General features: G+C 39.4%; 1 protein-coding gene across 2 annotated transcripts in view; it reads left to right on the top strand.

Annotated features, from left to right (window-relative positions):
- Nucleotides 1-24,214, top strand: part of CNTNAP5 (contactin associated protein family member 5) — a 724,101-nt gene that overhangs the window by 649,754 nt on the left and 50,133 nt on the right. For both annotated transcript variants that reach the window (XM_087819922.1, XM_087819923.1), the window contains 2 exons: nucleotides 15,661-15,791; nucleotides 22,891-22,978. In XM_087819922.1, coding sequence (XP_087676048.1) covers nucleotides 15,661-15,791; nucleotides 22,891-22,978 — 219 coding nt within the window. The remainder of the gene's footprint in view (nucleotides 1-15,660; nucleotides 15,792-22,890; nucleotides 22,979-24,214) is intronic.

The raw sequence follows: 24,214 nt of genomic DNA, 5'->3' as shown, positions 1-24,214 counted from the left end.
CTTTATACTGTTAATATATGTGGTCATTTTTTTTTAAATGTTCAAAACACACACATACAATGACCATTAGTTCCAAATATTGTACCATTTTAAGCGCCACAATCAAAAGCATTTATATTTAAAAACAAATGGGTAGTAAAAAGTGAACATAAAAATAACAAAGTCACCTCATCCTGAATACTTTAAAGACTAATTATTATGTTGAGTCCTAATGAGTACTGACTATCTTTCCATCCCATAAATCATATACAAATAAAAGGAGAGAGTTTCTAAATGGAAGTGAACTCTAATTGGGTCTCGGAAGAAAGCAAAGCAGACCTTTAGAAGCTCAAAGGATTCTCTAGGCACATAGAGAGAGCATCACCTGCTGCCCCCATGGGGTTCTGTGGGCTGTGCTTTGTATACACACACATTGTAAAGACTGAATTCAGGACACCAGCCTGAAGCAGAGGACTCTGCTTAGTTTCATTCATACATAGCAACTAAAATATCAAAATCAAAGAAACCCCTAGTTTTATAATTTAATGCATTTTTCTTTTGTTGAAAAATATCTGCTCTTCCATGATACAGACAGCAGAGGAATGGGTCTGGACAGGATGTCATGGAAAAGGGGCATTAAGTCTGCATTTATTACCAGTAATGGGACTATTTTCTATGCAAATGGCTTTTGAGTTAAAGGTAAAACAGGTTGTAGAATATTTTCTGCAAACGTAAACGGAAGCACTGAAATAGAAGGTAATCTTTGCTTATTAAGGTGCTTAAAATAAGACTGAATGAAGTAAACCAGAACCCATCACCAAACAGGCCAGAGGATTTGGTACCTGTTTATTGCTTCCTCTGAGAGTTTTCAAGGTTGTTTTTGAATAAGAAATGAATCGAGCCCCAGAAAACCATCAGAGCTGAGTGTATCTGGGAGTGCTCAGCACATTGCAGCTACTGACTCATGAGAAATTCTGAGGAGCTGAGAATGTTTTCTTTAGGGTGGCCAATTCTTTTTCATACTAATCTCTTCTCACCTTGCCCAAGATAGAAACTGGGGAGAACAACCTGAATGCTTAACTTTGCCATGAAAATTGACTTTATCTTCCATGGAGCTTGAAATTCTTTTCAGTCTAAACTCTCTCTTCCAAGAAGCTTAACAATATAAGATTTTCTTTTCTTTTTTTTTAATTTGAAGACATCTCATTAAATTTAGCATTTAAATGCGCATGCAATGAATTGAGGACGAGCTCTGGACAAGTGAGTCTGGCTTCAGAATGACCACAAAGTGGGTTTTAGTGCTTCCTCTATGACTCACTCAGTGGAATCATCACTCAGACGCACACCTTCCTGCCCAGGACTTTTACGAAACACTGTGTCTTCATGTGGCAGGTGCCGAGGAAGGGACACAAACATGGCTGTGCCCTTTGGGAAACATGGCTCACAGGGAGGGGAAGTTCTGTGTTCATGACTGATACGCAATGTCCAACCAGGCCAGAAGACCTGGGCTTTCTCCTTATGCAGAATTAGTGTAACATAATAAGGACCATAACGTATTTTTGCAGGTCCAAAGATGAAATATAAGAAAAATACTGTATTTAAGATAATCTCTAGAACAAAATGGGCAACCAATACTATTTTAATAGCACCGATTATAACCCTGACAATGCTAACATTTGTAGCCATAACAATAATAGTTATTAAAATTATTATCAACTATTAATTGTTGGCATTATGTATGTTTAAGCAGAGGTGAGATAAAATATACTTCATATATTGCTGAAACTACCTGCTACTTATTCATTCTATCAAAAATATTCATTAAACATTTATTGAGCCCCCAATATATGCCAGACATTTTTCTTGACAGTAAAGTCACCCCATAAAAAACATGGGCAAAGTTCTCTGATAATGTAGCTTGAAATTAAATGGCGATGCCCGGCCAGGCGTGGCTCAGCAGTTGAGCCGCTACCTAGGATCCAGGCGATCAGGGTTCGATGCCCGGTCAGGGCACATGCCCAAGTTACGGGCTGCAGCTGATCAATGACTCTCTCATCATTGATGTTTCTATCTCTCTCTCTCCCTCTCCCTTCCTCTCTCTGAAATCAATAAAGATATATTAAAAAAAAAAAAAAAAAAGAAATTAAATGGGGATGAAAATCACTAAGCAAGTTTAAAAATATACAAATTAAGAACTGAGCAGATTGGTGGTAAGTACAATCAAAACTTTTTTTTTGAAAGACCGGACCTTTCTAATGATGGCTGACTGAGACCTACACTAAGGTGGTCTTACTGACCCAGCCCGGGTTTGTGGGGATTTGTACAGATGAAGCAATATTTTCCCTAAGTATGGGGAGTCATACTCTGTTCTAAGCCCATCCATTTTATTAAATACCTGCTCCTATAAAATTTGCATTTTAGTAATGGCAGATGGGCAATAAATAGTAAATGCAGCAATTAGTGAAATGCTGCAAAATGATAAGCTCTATCGGGAAAGAAAGAGGATCAGGGATATGATGCCTGGAGTGGGAATCTTGCAGTTTGTAACATGATCACCAGAGAAGAACGCCTTAAACAGGTGATATTTAAGCAAAGACTTGAGGAAGTTGAGGGGGGAGGAGCCTTATGCATATCTACTGATGACAGTTCCAGACAGAAAACAGAAAATGCAAAGTCCTGCCCAAGACAGATATTATTGCTGTGTGCTTTTGTCTGGTAAGGAGAGCAGTGGCTGGTCCCCAGAAATAAGGGGGGTGTCGTAGATGAGGAGGGGGAAGGACAGTGGATGACTTAGAACTTTGTAATCACAACAGAAATACCGCATTTACTCTGGGGAAGATGGGGAGCTATTGAGGGCTTGGAGCAGAGGAGTGACTGACCCGATTTACACTTTAATGAGACTGTTCTAGATGCTCTGGTGAAAATAGTCGGTAAGAAATAAACAGAAAAAGAGTTGTTCAGAGGTTATTGAAATATAGGTTGACTGGATAAAGGTAGTGAAAATGACATTGGTGGGGACTGAAAGAAGCAGTGAGATTCCAGATTTATTTTGTGGAGGACATAAAAGTATGTCCTATTTTCCTGTACAAAGGGTATGAGAGAAAGAGACATCGAGGACTATTCCAAGCTTTTAGGCTGAGACCTGGGAGAACAGGATCACTAATGCTTGAGATGGGAAAAGTCATGGAAGGAACACACATCTGCACAGAAGATCATGATTTCCGTCTGGGGCATTTTAAATTTTAGGTTAGTAGGCATCCAAATAGAGATGTCAAGAAGGTAACTGAAGAGAGGAGTGTGGAGCTGAGGAGTAAAGACCAGCTTGGAGATATACATTTGGAGATTGGTTTGTGTTTAGATAATTTACAACCCTAATTTACAACCACACAGAACCTTAGAATGTGACCTTATTTGGAAATAAGGACCATAGCAGATGTACTTGGTAATGCTTCAGGAGTTGTATTGTAGGCCAGAAGAAGGCAGGTCAATGTGGTGGCGTCTATGGTTGGGAGAGCTAGAGAGGTTTCCTTTACTGTTCCTGTAACATAGGAAACATGTGGATATGAATAATGCAGTAGAGAAGATGACTTTTTTTAAAATGCAAAGGAAGGGGGATGTTGTCTTCAGATAGGTGGAGAGGATGGCAATGAATGAATAAACTAATATTAGATAAGAGCATGGGCCGTTCTTCTAAGGTAATAGGGCTGTAAAACATATGGGTTCAGAAATTGATAAGCTAGTGAAGGAGCTTATAGAAGTTCTCTTCTGGTTGCTCATATTGTTAGAGAAGCAGTAGGCAAAGTCATTGAGCGTGAGGGAAAAAAAAAGAGGTAGAGATCTGAGAAAAGAGAGAAGACATTAAATAGCTGTCTGAGCCTGTAAGTGAATGTACTTAGGAAATATTTAGGAAATACCCTGAAATTGGGAGGATACAAGAAAGGCCCTCTAGGACTTGGTGGTGATAAATTTAAAGTTGCTTATGAGCAGTCCACGTGGTTTGCATTTTTTTCTCCCACCTAAACTGTACAAAAGTATGGTAAGTGTAGGTTGGCTTTTAGTAGTTATGGTCCTGCCAAGCACATGTCTTCACTTAATGAAGTAAGAGAGGAGCGACTTAAGTAACACTGTATATGAGAGATGGGCATAGTGATGGGCGGGGCAGGAGAGCAGAGGGGACGCAGGCGTTGAGGAGCACTGCATATCAGTGAGATTAATCCTATGCTAAGGGTTGTGGAAGTCTGGGCATTCGAAGAAGGGATCCAGAAAGGGAGGAGCCTGTAGTCAGAGAGCGGGATGCTTGTACTTGGAATTATGGAGGGGCTGTATGTGTTAATAATAACAAACGCTGAATTCTGATATTGGTTCCACCATGCACTAATCAATAATGAATAGTAGTTAGGAAAATATTGTTAGATGGAGGTACCCAGGGAGCGGTGCATGGTACCGGAGGCATCACTGTGTGGATCGCACCTGATCCATGAATGAAGAGAGGCCTTCTAGCAAAATTCTCTAAGAGGTGCATTCCAGGTGAAGAGCCGAAAAAAGCAGGTGTGAAGACCCTGAGGCAGGAATGACCGCAGCACAATAGGGGAACATAAAAGAGGTCAATGATGGTTGGGGCTTAGTGAGTAAGGGCAGATGTGGAAAGAAATTATGCCAAGAGGTACAGGAGGAGATCATATAGGGTTTTACAAGCCATGGCAAAAAATTGGATTTAATTCTCAGTGCATTGGGAAGCCGAGTCATTTTAATAAGCATTTTAGACAGTGGCATTGAGTTTACACTTAAAAAGCTTATTTTGACTGCCCCGTAAATAATGGATAGATGTAGGGGGAAACAAGGTAAGACATGGGAAGGGAGGTAAGTTTAGATACATTGCAATGGTCCAGGTGAGAGATGGTGATGAACTGGATGAGTCTGTATGGTTGAGCTAGAAAGAGGTGCAGAAATGCAGGATTCACTTTGTAATGGGCTCCTGCTTGCAATGATGGCCCAACACCAACATCCTTTTTCCATTTGATGTTGTGAGACCAGGTGGTGCTTTATGTCTTCCCCTAGGTCTTTATGAAAGAGAAACATCCATAAGTTGCCTCCCCATACAAGTTCTGACCAGGGATCAAACCCTCAGCCTAGGTATGTATCCTTCCTGGCAATTGAACCCGCAACCTTTTGGTGTACAGAATGACTCTCCAACCAAGTGAGCCTCCCTGCCAGGGCCCCAGGCCAATTTTTCAAAATTGTCTCCCTATGTGTAGATCAGCCCAGTCCCACAGGCGTTTAAGGCCCTTTAGGGGATCCTTTTTTACAAGAAAATGTGCAGATTCTTTGTCATTTTAGTACAAACCTTCTCCATGTGACAGTCCACTCTCTTCCAAATCCCCCTCGCTTTGCAGGGTCTTAGTTTTTTCCATCTTTCAAAATGAGGAGGTTGGTGGGTGTAAGTCTGCTAACATCTTGCCGGGACTGCAGGCCCCGGCGTTGCTTTGAGCCTGGTGAAAGCCAGCCCATCTTTTGCTTCTTGCTCCATGGCTGCAGAAGCACAGCACTTTTTGTTCTTGTTTTGCCCAGCTATCCTCCCTTCCTTCAATAAAGCTTGTCTCTGAACACACTCTCTTAGTGCTTCGGCCCTGGTATCCGCTCATTTCAAACCCACAATGTATCTTCTCATTGTCTATCAAATCACCCACAGTCCCTCTGCTTGGCACCTACTCAGTCATGTACCTGACCACACCTCTCTTTGGAGGAAGCATGGTATAGTGGAAGGAGCACATACTTTAAATTTCTGTGTTCCTGGCTTTAAATCCTATTTCATTATGAATATTATTATCACTATTATTATTATTATTATTGGGGAGCTTTTTACCTCTCTGAAATTTCATTACCTAATCTAAAGACTTTATAAAAATATGTCTTGTACCAATTTAAGTGCCTAATACCTGGTAAGCATATATTAGCAGACAAGTATGGCCGTTACTTTGTCTCCTTCAACTAGGTTATAACTCCTTAAAGATATTACTACAGCACCAAATGGAGCAGCTTGCCAGGCAGATAAGGAGGCAGAGGGTTGTTTCCAGCTGAGGGGGGAAAAAATCAAACAGGCACAGAGCAATAAAGAACATCATTTGAGGGTATGCTGAGTGTTCAGCTGTAATTAATATATGAACAATATGGGTGTGATAAAGTTCAAAAGGTAAGAAGACAGCCTTGCGTGTCAATCTAAGAGGTTGGAATGTAGCATGTAGAATTAGAAAGCCTCGGAATTTTTTAAGTCCCAGAGTCATATGGCCAAATACGTGTAAAAATACACTAATGGTGGTGCACAAGACAGATTAAAGCAGAAATGTTAAGAAAGTGGGCCCAAGTAAAACAGAACAAAACAAAATGATGTTCTTGAACAACTGAGATGCACAAATTTTTACCATACGAACCACCTTAAGATACTAGGTAATAACTGACCTTTTCAATCCTGAGATTATTTTCAATAATTTTCCCATTCTCATGAGGAGGTGATTGACAAGCAAGATGTAAACAGTAAAATCTATTGCTAAGAGGTACATGGCTATTCTTTATTTAGTATTAGAGCATCTTTGAAAATAGGTCCAACAGAGACACACAGGGAAAAGGCCATATGAGGACAAAGGAGGACATTGGAAAGGTGCATCCAGAAGCCAACTATGCCAAGGATTTCAGACCAGAAGCTATGAAGAGGCAGGAAAGGATACTAGCCTGGAGCCTTCCAGAGAACATTTTGAATGTCTGGCCCCCAGAACTTAAGGAGATAAATTCCTGTCATTAAAAAAAATAGGTAAAAATAGTTCTGACTTCTCTCAAGAAAGCATGACTTTTCTTTATCCTGAAGCCAGTTAGATCTACATAGATGTATACAGATTCTAGCACTGGTCAACTGGAAGCCTAGACAAATCCAATAATAAGCCTATCATTTTTCACCTCCAGACATTTGGAGTATGGATGCCCAAGGGTCAGGACTGCAGAGAGGAACTGCTCTATGGGCCATGGTCATATATCCAAGAAATTGTCTAGTTGCCCATGTGACCAAATTTGAATAGTCTGAGTTGTCCCTTTGAAGGGGCAAGAATTTATGCTCTGCTGCTGGGAGAGCAACAAATTCTGTTGGACAGCATGAGCTTGTGAGGTGGAGAGAGCACAGGGGACAATGGCACTGGCAGCCTAGAGTTCCTCGCTCCTACTTCAACTCGAGCAGCTCCACGTTTTTCTGTTTTCTCTAATAGCCATCACTGTATATTTTATTTGAATAAAGTGATCTAAATTGAAAACAGCTTGAGAACCATTGGGGTAGGTATATACAGAAAATCCAGATGCACGGAAAAGAGATGGAACCCTAAACATTAGCAAGAAGCAGAAGGTTCAAGGTAGTGTGAAGGATTGAAAACCTGAATAAATTCCCTGAGACATCATGGCCTTAGATGCAGGTAGGGAGGAGGGCAAACCAGTGTAGACACCACTCAATTCCAGGTGGGGCCTCCAGGACTTATCCAGGTGTTTGGCATGTCACTTGGGATTTTCCAAACAGGTGTTGCTCCAAGTCCAGGTCAATAAACTCCAGGGTGAAACAATATCTATGAATAAGCCCTTGGTCTCAGGACATACTGAGAATAAGTAGCACCTGGCTGGGTAGTTCGGTTCCTTAGAGCATCGTCCAGATACGCCAAGGTTGCAGTTTGATCCCAGGTCAGGGCACATACAAGTATCAACCAATGATGCCTAAATAAGTGGAAAACACATCAAGTGTTTCTCTCTCTCTCCCTTCCTCTCTCTCTCAAATCAAGAAAACAAAAATTAATAAAAGAGAATAAGGATCACCTTTATTAATACTATTTCAAAGAAGTTATTTTTTTAGAATTAAATTTTTTCTAAATTCCACTGAATATTTTTGGATCTCCCTTTCTTCCTCCCTCCCTTCTTTTCTCCTTCCTTCCTTCCTTCCTTCCTTCCTTCCTTCCTTCCTTCCTTCCTTCCTTCCTTCCTTCCTTCCTTCCTTCCTTCCTTCCTTCCTTCCTTCTTTCCTTCCTCCCTTCCTCCCTTCCTTCCATGCCTCCCTCCTTTTCTCTCCTTCTCCTTTCCTTCCTTATTTCCTCCCTTTCAATTTTACCGAATATTTATGATGGACCAGGCACTGGAAATCTACAGATAAATGAGGTATGTACAGATTCCCAAGGAGTTAACAGATTGTGTGAGGGACAGGCAAGTAAATAGACAATATGACCCAGTACATGCTTGGATAGGGGCGAGCACAGTGCCTATAGGAGCAGAAGAGGGCACCTTGGAGAAGCCAGGAAAGGCTTCCTGGAAGAGGTGACCTTACAATGAACTTTGGAGAGTGGGCAGAAGGAAGTTTGATTAGAAAGTTTAGAGTGGAAGAGCATTGTAGGCTGAACTGATCATGTGGGGTCATTGTGGTCCATGGGAAATCCATGTTTCTTGGAGACAGGTAGATTTAGTTTCTAAATGAGTCCACCACTCACTATGAATACTGAAAAATTATCTCCCTGCACCTATGTTTATTAACTTGTAAAACACAGGAAATGAAAACAAATATATTCTAATGAAGTGGAGTCATAGCAGAAACTCAAGCATGATGTCAGCCACAAGATTGTAACTTTGTCCATAAAAAGTTTAGCAGAATATGACTCCCCCATGTTTGATTTAAAATAGATTCATCATTGGTTTAAATATTTTTTATAATAATAATAATAAATTCCCTTCCCACTTTAAAAAGTGACATTGAAATTACCTATGATCTAATTCTAAAAAGTAAAACATGCATAGATTTTGCCTGAAGACCTAAAAAACGTTAAGCCTGATACCACTAGAGTGCTCCAATCTTAATCAGATCTGTTAACATTTTTACAGAGTATTTGCTGGTGACAAAAAGTCATTCCATTACATCTATGTTTATTCTAGAATAATGTTTGGAAAAGCCCTAAGTGGGGCTCAAATCAATTTCATTTCTAATCTCCACATTGTGAACATTTTACCTCAGTCTATCTGTACACACACAAAGAGATATGCTCTCTCTAATACATACTAACATAAAAAAAGAATTGAGGCCACATAGGAGAGGATGCATGATAGTGCCTTGGATAAACTGTAGTGAACTCCTGGTCAGAACTGCCTATATTTTGGTTTATTAGATTCATAGACAGTGCCTTCTCTCAGTCAATTGTCTATGGGACTATAAACTTGCGATATTTACCATTTTGTTAAACACATAAGGAAAGATGGGGACAGGAAACTCTAAGGGAAAATTGAAGCATGCAGAGAAAGCTTATAGCGGGGGCAGAGCAAGGCCTGACAGCAGGGGGAGGCAGGGGACCCTGAGGCCAGCAGACATGACAGCGTCCTCCAAGAACTTGATGGCATCACCAGAGGACGCCCTGGAAGGAGAGAATTGGCCCTTACTTCACTGACTAAGCAGATGAAGAAGATGCCTGGGAAGGGTGGCTAATTAGCCTCTGTCCTGGACCCCACACTATATCTCAGCCCAGTGCTTCATAGCAGACTGAATTTTTAGTGGTGTCAAACTTAATGTTTTTGTTGTTAATCTTCGCCCAAAAATATTTTTCCACTGATTTTTAGAGAGTTGCAAAGAAGGAGGGAGGGGAGGAGAGAGAGAGAGAAACTTAGATGTGAGACAGACACATCAATTGGTTGCCTCCCACTTGAGCCCTGACCAGAGCCAGGGATCAAACCTGCAACCCTGTTACATGCTCTTCACCAGGAATTGACAACCCTTCAGTGCACAGCCAAAGCTTTGACCACTGAGCAAAAACACCCAGGGCTCAAACTTATTTTTCAAAGTTATGCGTTGGGTTTTTCATTCCTATGAGTTATATGAGAATGGGTTAGGGAAATGTTTCAGGATATCACATTGGGGAATTCTAGGAGGCATTATTGCATAAAACATCTAAGAAAATGAGATAAATATTTGTTGGTCTGTAAAATAACTGGTTGGGATGTTTTATATTTTAATTAATTTATTTTTAATTATAGTTGACAAATTATTATATCAGCTTCAGGTGTACAACATAGTGATTCAACATTTTTGTACTTTACAAAGTGATCGCTGCAGAGTCTAATAACCATCTGTCACCATAGTTCTTATGATGTCATTGACTCTATTTTCTGTGCTGAATGTTACATCCCAACGACTGACTTTGTACCTGGAAGCTTGTACTTCTTTATGCTTTTCCTCCTTCCTGACCCACTCCTGCCCCTTCCTCTCTGGCAACCATCAATTTGTTCTATGAGTTTGTCTCTGTTTAATTTTGATTTTTTCATTTGTTTTGTTTTTAGATTTCACATATAAGTGAAATCATACATTCTTTGCCTTTCTCTGTCCAACTCATTTCACTTAACATAATACTCTCCAGGTCATCCCTGCTATTGCAAATGGCAAGAATCCATTCTATTTTAGGGCTGAGTCATATTCCATCCTTTGTATAAACCACATTTTTATCTGTTCATCTACAATGGATATCTAGGTTGATTTCATATCTTGGCTTCTGTAAATAACACTTCAGTGAACACAGGGGTGCATATATTTTTTCAAATTATTATTTTTGTTTTCTTAGGATAAATACCCAGAAGTGGAATTGCTGGGATGTATGGTAACTCTATTTTTAATTTTTTTGAGGAAACACCACACTCTTTCCCATAGTGGCTGCACTGATTTGCAATCCCCCAACAGTGCAGTAGGGTTCCCTTTTCTCCACATCAGTGACATTTGTTATTTTTTTCTTTGTGATAATAGCCATTCTATCAGGTGTGGAATATCCCATGGTTCTGATTTGCATGTCCCTTATAATTAGTAATGTTGAATATTTTTTCATGCGTCTGTTGGCCGCCTCTATATCTTGTTTGGAGAGATGTCTATTCAGGTCCTCTGCTTATTTTTTAAATGGATTGTTTGTTTTTTGACATTGAGTTGTATGAGTCCTTTATATATTTTGTAACGTAACTTCTTACCAGATATATAATTTGCAAATGTTCTATTCCCAGTCTGTAAGTGACCTTTACATTTTATTGACGGTTTTCTTCACTGTGCAAAAGGTTTTTTTTAGTTTGTTGTAGTTCCACTTGTTTTTGCTTTTGTTGCCTTTGCCCAAGGAGACATATTAAAAAGTAAATATTGCTAAGAAGGATGTCAGGAGTTTACTGCCTTGGTTTTCTTCTAGGAGTTGTATAGTTTCAGCTACTGCATTTAAGTCTTTCATTTGTTTTGAGTTTATTTTTGTATATGGTATAAGAAAATGGTCTAGTTTCACTTTTTTACATATATCTGTCTAGTTTTCACAACCTCATTTATTGAAGAGACTGTCTTGTCTATTATTGCCTTCTTTGTCGTAGATTAGTTAACCATATAATCTTAGGCTTATTTCTGGGGTGTCTATTCAGCTCCACTGATCTATATGTCTGTTTTTGTGCCCATACTATACTAATTTGATTTCTATAGTTTTGTAATGTAGTTTGAAATCAGGGAGTCTGATACATCCAACTTTGTTCTTTTTTCCCAAGATTTCTTTGGCTATCCTGGGTCTTTAGTGGAAAATGTCATTGGTATTTTAATAGGTATTGTGTTGAATTGGTAGGTTGCTTTGAGTAGCATGGACAATTTAACAATGTGAATTCTTTGAGTACATGAGCACAGTATAGCTTTTCATTCATTTGTGTCTTGTTAACTTTCTTTCATTACTGTCTTATAGTTGCAGAGCACAAGTCTTTAGCTTCTTTGATTTATTTCTAGGTATTTTACTGTTTTTTATTCAATTGTAAATGGGGTTGTTTTCTTATTTTTTCTTACTGATAACTCATTATTTTTGTATAGAAAACAATAGAAATCTGAATGTTAATTTAGTATCCTGTAACTTTATTTTATTCAGTTATTAGTTCTAATAATTGTTATTGGGATGTTTAGGGTTTTCAATATATAGTTTCATTTCATCGGCAAATAGTGAGACTTTTATTCCCTTTATTTCCTATTTAAATCATTTTATTTCTTTTTCTTGTCTGATTGTCTCGGCTCTGACTTCCAATATTATGTTGAATAAGGGTAATGAGAGTACACATGCTTATCTTATTCCTGATCTTAGAGAAAAAGCTTTCAGCTTTTTGCCATTGAGTATTATGTTAGTTGTGGGTTTGTCATATATGGGCTTTCCTATGTCCCTTCTATATCCACTTTGTTGAGTATTTTATAATAAAAAAGAATGTTGAATTTTGGCAAATGCTTTTCTGAATCTTTTAAGATGGTCATGATTTTTCCCCTTTATGTTGTTTGTATGGTATATCACATTGATTAATTTATGGATATTGAAGCATCTGTAATTCCTAGAATAAATCACACTTGACTATGTTGCAGCCTCTTTAATGTATTGCTCTATTTGTGTTGCTAATATTTTGTTCAGAATTTTTGCTTCTATCTCTATTAGAAATATTGGCATATAATATTCTAATTTAGTGGGATCTTTGTCTGGTTTGGTATCAGGGTAACATTGGAATCATAGAATGAGTTTGAAAGCCTTTCTTATTTGTTTTTGTTTTTTTGTCTTTTTTACTTTGTTATGTCTGTTATGCTTCTTTTTTATTTTTAAATTTATTTATCTTTATTGTTGAAAATATTACAGATGCCCCCTTTTTACCCCTATTGATCCCCTCCACCCCACATCCACCCCACTCCAGCCTTTCCCCATACCAATGTCTGTGTCCATGGGTTATGCTTAGAAATATATAAGTTCTTTGATTAACCTCTCCCCAGCCAGTCCCCCCTCCCCACCTTCCCTCTGAGATCCCTCAGTCTGTTCCATGCTTCTATGTCTCTGGATCCATTTTGTTCATGAGTTTATTTTGTTTATTATATTCCACATATAAGTGAGATCATGTGATATTTGTCTTTCTCTGATTGGCTTATTTCACTTAGCATAATACTTTCTAGTTCCCTCCATACTGTGCCAAAGGATAAAAGTCTTTCTTTTTTACAGCTGCATAGTATTCCATGGTATAAACATGCCACGACTTTTTTATCCACTCATCTATTGATGGGCACTTAGGCTGTTTCCTTCCAGATCTTAGCTATTGTAAATTGGGCTGCTATAAACATAGGGGTGCATAAGTTCTTTATAATTGGTGTTTCGGGTTCTTTAGGATATATTCCTAGAAGTGGGATCACTGGGTCAAATAGCAAGTCAATTTTTAATCTTTGGAGGAAACTCCATACTGGCTGCCCCAGTCTGCATTCCCACCAGCAGTGTACTAGGGTGCCCTTTTCTCCACACCCTCTCCAGCACATGTCGTTTGTTGATTTGCTGATGGAGCCATTCTGACAGGTGTGAAGTGCTACCTCATTGTGGTTTTAATTTGCATCTCTTATTTGTTTTTTTTTAATAATTTGAGGAGGCTAGCAATTAACTGTTTTTTGAATGTTTTGTTGAATTCACCTGTGAAGCTGTCTGGTCCTAGACTTCAGTTTGTTGAATGTTTTTGATTTTTTTGATTACTGATTCATTTTTCTTTTTATAGTAATAGGTTGGATCAGGTTTTCTGTTTCTTACTGATTCAGTCTTAGAAGATTACATGTTTTTAGGATATTATTCATTTTTTCTTGTCCAATTTGTTGATGTATACTTGTGCATAATATTCTTTTACAATACTTTGTATTTCTGTGTTGTTAGTTATTACTTCTCATTCATTTCTGATTTTATTTGGGCCCTCTCTCTCTTTTATTTCCTTATAAGACTGGCTAAAGTTTTATCCATTTGTTTATCTTTTCAACAAACTAGCTCTTAGGTTTTTTATCTTTTCTATTGATTTTTTATCCCTATTTTATTTATTTATGCCCTGATCTTTATTTCCTTCCTTCTACTCACTTTGGACTTTGTCAGTTCTTCATTTTCTAGTTACTTTATGTGTAAAGGTTAGATTATTTATTTGAGAGTTTTCTTGTTTCTTGATGTAGGCCTATAGCACTATGAATTTCCTTCTTTTAACTGCTTTTGCTGTGTCCCAAAGATTTTGGATCACTGTTTTTCTATTTTCATTTGTCTTAAAATATTTTTTGTTTCTGCTTGATTACTTTATTAACCCATTGATGTTTAATAATATGTTGTTTGGCTTCCTTGTGTTTGTGGTGTTTTTCAATTTTATTATTATAATTGATTTATGGGGTGTTTTTTTACCATCAATAATGAAGAAGATGTATGATATGATTTCAATATTCTTAAAATTATTGGCACTTGTTTTCTGGCCTACCATGTGGTATATTCTGGAAAATGTTGCAGATACACTTGAAAAGAATGTACATTCTGCTGATTTAGGGTATAATATTCTGTAGATATGTGTTAAGTCCATCAGTTCTAATGTGTTGCTAAGGCCACTGTTTCCTTGTTGCTATTCTGCCTGGATGATCTATTCATTGATGTGAGTGGGGTTTTAAAAGACCTTACAATTATTGTGTTATTGTCAATATCTCCCTTTATGCCTGTTAATATTTGATTTATGTATTTATTTGCTTGACTGAGGTGTTTTTGACATAAATTGAGATGTTAAGGAAGCTTCAGAATTCTTTAACAGGGTCCCTGTTGAGATTACTGACATCTAAAATGAATGGTTGTGAGGCAGGTATTAGAAAGATATGTATAAAATGGAAGTGATTTCTAAAATGGACAAATAAATACAGAATATGAATGTGTGTACTCATGAGCCAAAGTGTGGGATCATAAAAGACTCCAAATTCCCTCAAGGAATGTGATACTTATAATTATGTCTCATATATAATTATCATATGCTAATTAAGTTTATTTGATTGAATTAAATATTAAAACACCCATATTCTTAAAATTAAAAGAAGCCTGAGGAGCATGCCACCCAACCACAACTAGCGCACAAGATAGGTCCTTAAGTTTTCTTTAGGGTAGGCAGCCAGGGTCCCTTTGCCAAATGTCTACACATCTGCACACCCGCCCCCCCGCCCAACTCCTATTAGTACCAAATATGCTAATGATAGAGAGCTATTATTAATTATTTAAATGATAAAATAACCAAAATATTAATATTTGGACATTTCTGATGGACATTTCTGATGGTTTGTTCTCTCAAAAGGAGAGAACAAACAGGAAAGCCAGGATTGACTGTAGGAAGCTTCTCCTCTTATCTGGCTGTTAGGTAATGGCCTTATAACCCAAAATTATATTTTCTTCTGCCTTAGGTTACTTCACATTATATTTTCTGAAATTTCATGAAGACAATTAGAAAGATAAGGAGTTATAGGATATGGTAGGAATTAAAGAAAGAGTGGAACAATGTTTTATCGTATTAAAGTTTTCACAATCCAATTACAAAATAGACTGTGGTTGTTTTATTTTACAAACTGATATTTTGGTTTCTGATAACATCCCTCCCTAGACACACACACACACTTTAATTTTGCAGCTATACTAAGAGATTTCTTTATGGGCCCAAATGCTACAATAATAACATATCTTTTAAAATTTAAATGATAAAAGAATTAAAACATGGATTCCTTTGATTTAATTTAAATTTTCAATTTAATTGAATAGCAATGATCAATTAAAATACAATTTAATCATGCTTTTACACTTTATGGGTCTTATTTTTAATTCTAATTTTTAACATTTACTTTTCAAGGAAGCTTACAAGTTCACTATCAGCTGAGTAAGGAGGAAACCCATGTGTTCACCATTGAAGTAGAGAACTTTGCCAATAGAAGGATGCACCACTTGAAGATTAACCGAGAGGGAAGAGAGCTTGCCATTCAGGTAAATTATTTTCCTTTTTTCATTCAGCCAGACATGCCCTGGATGCTCAATAACACTTTTTTGAGCTACTATCCCGAGCTAAGTGTGGAACCAAGTTCTGGAGATAGAAATGAACCGCATTTGGCCCCAGTCTTTGAAAATATTGCATAGTGGTTCTCAAAGTGTGCGACTCCCTTTCCACCAACATCAGCATTACCTGGGGCCTTGTTAGAAAAGCAAATTCGTGGGCCCCACAACAGATCAACTTAATCAGAAACTTCTTTGCAAGGAAGTCAGCAGGTGATTCTGATGCCTGCTTAAGTTTATAACTCCTGAACTGTAGTATAATGAATGGGAAGACATATGGGTAAAGAGGAAATCGTGAGAGACTGGCAAGGGCTAAGACAGAAATGTGCCCAGGTAAAATGAGAGCATGGAGGCAGGCACTGGGCATCAGTACCAAATTTCTGGGTGAAGTTAGGACTAAATGGAGTCTTGAAGGTGATTATGAATTGCTAGGTGGAGAAGAGAGAGCAAAGTGCTCAGGCAGGTGATCCATGTGAGCATTTGCAAAGCTGTTTAGGAGAGTATAGTATGTGGCAGGCACTCCATAGAATTCCAGTGCAAAATTCTTTGTGTAAAGAGGAGGCAGGAGATGATGGCACATCACAATAGACAACTGGCAGAGTCCACATAATCTTTTTTAGAATCATGACCTGAAGTTAGCCCTTAAATCTTACCAGCAGTCACCCCTTATTTTTTTTAATCCATCCACTTTCTTGATCCCCTAGGTGATAATTTTAAGGCTCCACATTTATCCTTATACCACCAACAATCTTAACTGCATATTTACTCTCAGCAGATGACTTTTTTCTTCTTTCTTGTGAGAAAATTTAGTGTTCAGAAGACAATATCCACATATTCTCACCACCACATTTACTCACCTACCTGCATCTGTGTCTTTGTGCTCATTCTGTGTCCTGTTGTTGAATATAAAGATGAATGGCCCTAGCTAAGGCCTGACCCACCACTCGTGGGCCAAATTTCATACTTACTCAAAAACATTCTTCCAGCATTATCCCTTTCCCTTCTCTTTTCAACATTTTCCAGTTCTATTGGATGGCTTCCCAAAGCATAAAATAATGTAAATATTACATAAATAATAAACAACAAAAACAACAAAACACTAAAAATCTTCCTCTGGGGCTGGGAAGGAAAGTGTCTATCCTCTTATCTGACTTTATATACTGCCTCATTTTCTCTTGTAGTTTATTGCTCAAATCCATGGAGATATTGTTTATATGCTTGGTCTCTGAATTTCCCTTTCCTATTTCCTAAACCCACACAAATGATTTTTCTCCCTGTGCTACAGCAAAATAATATTTCTCAAGACACCAATGGCCTTATCTTGCAAAATCCACTGGTCTTTCCTTATTCATCTTCTCATCAGCATTTGATACAGCACCTGTTGTCTGCTCTTGGGATGTTTTTCATCAGGCTTGGAGGCCAGGCTTTCACCTGGTGTTTTCTCCTGTCTCTAATTTCTTTGGTGGGTCCCCCTTTAACTTCTAAATTCTAACCATTGGAAGCTCCCAGGACTCCATCTTCAGAGTCCCCTCTTTCTTATCTGGACTCATTCTGTAGCTAATTTCACCTACCTGATCTCATATATTTAAATGCTATGTGTGCGCTGATGAATTAATCCCAAATGTATCTCTACACCAGTCCTTTCCCTGAATTCCGGACCTATATATCCAACTGCCTCCTTGACATATCTACGTGGATTCACTTAGATATCTTGAATGTAACCTATTAAAACTGAGTTGCTAAGAATCTTCCTCCAAATACCCACCACTCTCCATGACCTCTCCCATCTCAATTAAGGCTACTCCACTCTTGCAGTTGCTCAATGTTAAATTGTGGTTTCATCTCTGATTCCTCTCATTTTCTCACATGCGACATCCTGTTGATCAACAGCTTCTACTCTGCTCCAAGCCACTCTCATCCTTTCCTTGATTATTATAGGTTATAGGTGCCCTTTAACGGAAGGACCCCTGCTTCTTTATTTTTGTTTGTTTCTCTGAAGTTTATTCTCAACACAATAGCCAGAGTGATTCTGTTAAAGATTGGACACATTGTGGTACTCTTCTGTCCAAAGCCAAAGACCTTGCAGTGGCCTAAGAGGCTCTCCATGACCCAGCACCCTTGCTACCTCACCTGTTACAATTTTTGCCCTAACTCCTTGTACCCACTCAGGCCTCCTTTTACTTCCAGAGTCCATGAAAGGCTTCTGTCCTTCCAAGGCCATGGGTGTGTGGACATGGGCCATGAGTGAAGTCTAGGTGGACTGTTGGTTTTCTTGATTGGGTGGAAGTTCAGGATGAATTGTCAAATATATAATACAAATAACAATCCCTGAGTGATTATAACTTAATGTGCTTACCTCTAACATTTACTCTTTAAATAAGAGGGAAAATCTTAGGAGGAAATTTGAGTCTAGGCCAGGTTGAAGGAGGAGAGGGGTGGGAATGATGAGTTCCTGTTTGAAGATGTTTTGACTAAGGTCCTGAGGGGCATCTGGGATGGGTCCTGGTGCGCATTTGTATACAAGACGCCTTTTTCCTCCTCTGTATGTTTCCTGACTTCTTTTCCACAAATGAAAGACACAAACAGGGCATTGAGAAAATAATAAAAGGTGTTTCCTCTTCTCCTCCCTCTAAAGCATTCCCACCAGTGAATTAATAAGGTGACAATAAGCACACGGTGGTTTAGGACAGACAATTTCCAAAGCACTGAAGGGAGCAGAGAGAATTGTTTGTTAACCCAGTAACATAACACACTTGCCCCCCTGGCCCCCTCCTTTCTCGCTCAACCTCCTCTCCTTCCTCCCCACTTAGAAAAAGCTGTTCAGTTAAAACAGAAAGGACAGCCTCGCCTGCTCCTCCATTCCCCAGGCCCGTGGAGCGGGTCTCCGGCAGCACTCAGAGCCTGTGAGTGAGAGGGGCAGGCAACCCTCACTCTGTGCAGCCAGCTGGGGGCACCAGCACTCAGAGCAGATTCTCCCATCCCCAGGCCCGGAGTCCGGAGTCGCCCCTCCCCTCTTTTCTCTCTGATGATAAGAAGAAGACCTTGGGGCTGGGTCTGTAGCCAGAAGCAAGAACTCCTGGTAATGATCTGAGAATTGTCATGGGGTTAGTGTTTTTTAAGACACAGGTGCCTGGAAAAATGCCTTGGTTGGGAAGGTGAACTTGAATGCCCCTATTTAAACTGCACTTATGAGTACAATCAAACTTCTGAAAACTAATAACAAAGAAAAAAATCTTAAACACAGCAAGAGAGAAATGAAAACCTCATCTATAAGGGAGAAGCAATTCTAATAACAGCAGATGCCTCATTAGAAATCAAGGAGGCCATGATTTAAGTGCTTAAAGGAAAAAAAAACCAAAACTGTCAATCCCAGATTCTATATCTGGCAAAATTATGCTTCAGAAATTAATAGGAAATAAAGTATTTTGCCAAACAAAGAAAATTGAAGGGAATTTGTCACCAGCAGATCTATACTAAAAGAATGACTAGAGGAAGTTTCTGAAACAGAAATGATAAAAAAGAATCTTGGAAACCCAGGAAGAAAGAACAAAACTATGGGTAGATACACTTACCTTTTCTTGAGTTTTGGTCAGCACTTGAAGTAAGAAAAATGTCCAAAAAATAAAAAAATAAAATATAAATAAATAAATAAATAAATAAATAAATAAATAATAAATAAAATGAACTTATGACATTAAACAGATTAAGCCCATTTGCAAAATGCCAGAACAATGAAAAACTGAATAAAGGAAGTGTCAAACATTTTTTGAAACCAAGTAGCTAATTACTTCCTTTGAGAGATGAAGATCTCAGGGTCAAGAGAGGCATCCCCAGGGTGCAACAGGCCTGGGTGTGAATCCATGCTCCCTTACTTACACATGTGTCTTGGGCCAGCTACTCACCTTTCTGAGCCTCAGCATACTTACCTGTCCAAAAAAGGGGGGGTTGCAAATGGAACTGAGCTCAGTCTGTTCTCGTAAAGATCATATGAAAGAGCAGAGCTAGGGAACCAAGCATAAGGCCTGGAATCTGGGGTGTTTTCCTCCCTTCCCCATCTCAACTAGTGACTGGATCCCAGATTCTGAGATTAGTCATGCTTCTCGGACTGTTGACAGCCTTCAGCCATCCAAAGGCCTGAAGGACAGTGGTTCTTCACTGTCACTGCCTCACTAGTTGTAATTAATAATAAGAAAATAGTAAACCATAAAGTAAAACTTAAAAAGCCTAACATAGTGATGTACCTCCCACTGAATACTACAATGATGGCCTAGCCCATGTCACACATACACAAGGTATCCCCCAAAATGTATGCACACTACTAACAATTAATTCCAATGAGTTAAATTTGAAAGGAAAGAAACATCCATTAACCTATCAGCTTTTAGTAGTGTATACTTCTCGGGGGACAGCCTGTAGAAGTCCTAGGAATAAATATATTCACTGGCCAGTGTGGTCCTGTTGGTTGGAGCACCACCCCCTACACCAAAGGTGACTGGTCCCATTCCTGGTCAGGGCACATACTCAGGTTGCCTGTTCTGTCCTTGGTCGGGGCGTGTGCTGGAGACAACCAGTCAATGTTGATGTTTCTCTCTCACACCCATGTTTCTCTCTCTCTCTTTCCTTCTCTTCCTCTGTCTCTAAAAAAATCAATCAATCAATCAATGCCAAAAAATAAAATATTTGTGGCACTCCCCCTTTTTTACTGCTTTTGCCTTATGCATTTGCTAAAATTTTCAAACTGGTAACTCAGTACCTGAACCAGTGCTGAGGTGCCACCATCCCATGTTACGTCCGGACCATCTCCCAGCTATCTGTACTCCATCAGTAGCCTCAAGTCTCCTTTGAGGCATCCTTCCTTCCTCTCCAAACACCTACAGGTCCTTATTTTTCTAAAAACCCTTTAATTGCCACTTACTCCCTCTCTCCGTCCTTAGTCACCTGGTAAGTTCCCACAAGCAGAGCAGCAGGACAGGAATGACTGTGTATTTGGACAGTTAGCTCTTCCATGTGTCACATTTGAGCAGGGCCTGTCAATGCCCAGGGGATTGTCTCCACAGGAAGCTGGCCTTGTGGAGCCTGGGGAGGGGGCGAGGGCAGAAGCCAGAGGAATCTCAGCTAAACCTTTATTTTTCTGAATTCTTCTGCTTTCCACTCAGCAGGAAATTCCCACTCACTTTAGCCTCCCCCCAACCTGTACAACAAATCACCCCTGTACCCGGCTGGAAGGGCAGTTTCAGAGGGCAGGCAAGGCCGGCAGGGCTCTGAGGGAGCGCAGGGAGGAAACTCCTGCCGGGCAGCCTGAATCCCTGAGTGTTAAACATCCTGGGAGTGGGACCTCCGGGGCAGCCGAGGCATCCTGGGGGTGGCAAACTCTGTCTTCATAGCCCACAAGACAGAAAGGGAATCAATACAGGGTGTTTCTTTAACCACTCAGCAAACCTGTCCTAGGAATTCTTTTGCCTGTTTTTTGTAGTAAGCCATTTAGAAAACATGTGTTGATGAGATATCCATATTCTTATAAAGCCAATAGTTTAGTGGGGAAGGGAGAAGAGAGAGAGAGGAGAGAGGTGGATCATTATGATGCAGCATAATGCAAGGTTAGAGCAGAAAAAGGCACCATTAGACAAAAGAGGAACAATTCAACTAAGCGAGGTATCAAGGAAAGCTTCCTGGAGGGGGTGGACTCTGGGAGCACTTAAAACAGTGTCTGGCACACAGGAGGTACTCAAATATTTGTTAACTAATATTGTAGAAATTTAGAAATAAAAACTCACAGTGAATGTCTAAAAGTTGCTCAAATGCCTAGAGAGGTGTGGAGGGTAAAGCAAATCCACAGTGCGTGCGGGCGGCCACGTGACCGGGGCCTGCTCCATGACACTGTTGATCTCCGGATGGTATCCATTCCCAGTCTGTGAAACAGGGATGATACTGCTTATTTCATAATGTTCTAAAAAAGAATGCATTTTGAAAGATGCCTTAGCACTGTGTCTCTTATAACGAGTGTTCAATAAATAACAAATATAACTACAGCCTAATTCCATAAACGGGAGTGTAATAAAGCATATAACAACACACACAAGTCACAGCCCGTGACTTTCTCACTGCGTGGAAAGCTGGTGCAGAGGGAAAGTCGTGGCAGTGGGAGCTGCAAAAATGGTTATTAGTCTGATCAGCCACTGCCCCAGGGGAGCCAGGGCCAGGCACCCAGAGAAAAGCATCTTAGAATTTCCTTCTTACAGGTAAAATTTAAGATACTGAGAATCCTTTCCAGGGATAACATCATATATTTAGAGTCTGAAGGAAACTGGTAGGGTTTGACTAGACTGAAAAAGGTGAAACAGATGGGGGGATGCCGCCTTAGAAAGAGGAGGAGGGTAACGAGATGGAACTGAGTTAGCAGTGGCTGAGTTGGGGAGGGTTTCCTAAAAATGATCCTAGCAACAAAGTCCTGAAGAATCCCAGGAGCGACTTTTGCTTACACCTCTGAGGAAGGGTTCATATAGGTAGCAACCATCCAACTAGCCTCTCTTCCTCAGGATCAGACTTTTGTCAAACTGAGATATTTGCTCAAGAAAATGCGCCAGTGTCCACACCTGAATGAGACAAGGTCAGAATTAATGTAGTAAAGGGAACAGTGATGGCTCTCAGGACAAAGCGGGGAGGAGGGGGGAAATGGGGAGTGAGTGCCTGTTTTCCCTTCTATGCTAACCCTGCACAGCATGCGCCTAGCTTCTAAGGAGGCTTTATTTGCTTGATTGTTTGCAGCAAAGAATTTGTTGAGAAAATCTCAGTGGGTAGATAAATACCTGTAAAAGCTGTACATAATTTCCCAGGGAGAAGACTTGTGTGACAGCCAAGAAGAAAGAAAGGGGTGTTTTGCGCGCATTGTGGGAGAATTAATGAGGCATTTCTCATCTCCCCAGGGGAAGCCCAGAGAGGGCTGTGCTCTGTGTGTTCTGGGCTATTTTCAGAGGAGGCGTCTCATGCCTTTGCGTGCACTTTGTTGATGTGCCTTGTTTCTGTTTCCCTGCAGGTGGATGAGCAGCTCCGGCTCAGCTATAACTTCTCCCCAGAAGTGGAGTTCAGGGCTGTAAGGTCACTCACCTTGGGCAAAGTCACAGGTTTGTAGTCCAGCCCACACCTTTCCAGTGGGCTTTGTTAAACTAAATGAATGAATAAAATGTTTTCATCGGGGTATTAAGTGATTCACATCTGGAGCTTCTTGCACCCATAATATCCAAGACCTAGAACTAAGATTTCTGGTACAGGAGAAGCTAAGATGTGTGTGTTGGGGTTGGAAACTGGCACTTGCATCTACATTATAAGAGCTTGAATAAGGTAAATTAACAAAAAAACTATGTAATTTTTAACTCAATTTCTAATTTACTTATTAATTTAAAAGGCTTACTTAAATTTTTACTTAAATTTACTTAATTTTTACCTAAAGACATTAAGGATTAGAAAACCCCAATTATTGGAGTGCTCAAACTCTTATTCTCCTTACTAATTCATTGACAATTGAAAGAGGGGAGAAATCTCCTTCTATAATAGTGGATTTCTTTTTCTACTGGAAGTTCTCTATATTTTCATTTTATACCTGATGAAGGCATTTATTAACTGCAGGGAAGACTGAAACTTTATTGATGAATTTAACAGAATTTTTATTACTGGTGTTATTTTTAAACTTTAATTTCTCTTTGTGTTCTTTGAGTAATTTCTACTTTGTCTGATTAATACAGCAATTCAGTTTCACTTTAGTTAGTATTTACCTGGTCTATTTTTGCCATATATTTTCTTTTAATATTTATTTTCTATGTCTCATGTCTGATCTTATGAAAACACAGATTGAATTTTGCAATATATCCAATTTAACCAACTGTTTTATAAATTGGCAAAAATGCCCTGGCTAGTTTGTCCCAGTGTTTAGAGCGTTGGACAGCGGACTGAAGGGTCCTGGGTTCAATTTCAGCCAAGGGCACGTACCTCAATTGCAGGCTCCATCCCTGCCCTGGTCAGGGCGTGTGCGGGAGGCAACCTAATCGATGTGTCTGTCTGACATCGATGTTTCTCTCCCTCCCTTCCACTCTTTCTGAAAAAGCAATGGAAAAAATATCCTTGGGTGAGAATTAAAAAAAAAAAAAAATTGGCAAATGTAACTCCCTTTACTTTTTTGGGTTACTTACTAAGGTTGAGTTTGTTTCTGCCTTCTTTTCTATTTGTTCAACTTTTCCTGTGATTCCGTCTCCTTTCTTACTCTTTCAATCACAGTACATTGGAGAAAACAATAACCGGGGGCATTTTAAGGAAGGATGACTTCAACACAGGAAACTGGTTGCTTACAAAGCTGTGGCAGCACT

The sequence above is a fragment of the Miniopterus natalensis genome, chromosome 8 (assembly GCF_054644295.1).
Source record: "Miniopterus natalensis isolate mMinNat1 chromosome 8, mMinNat1.hap1, whole genome shotgun sequence".
Lineage (NCBI taxonomy): Eukaryota > Metazoa > Chordata > Mammalia > Chiroptera > Miniopteridae > Miniopterus > Miniopterus natalensis.
The sequence above is the reverse complement of the archived record's forward strand: the minus strand, read 5'-3'. Positions and strand labels throughout refer to the sequence as shown.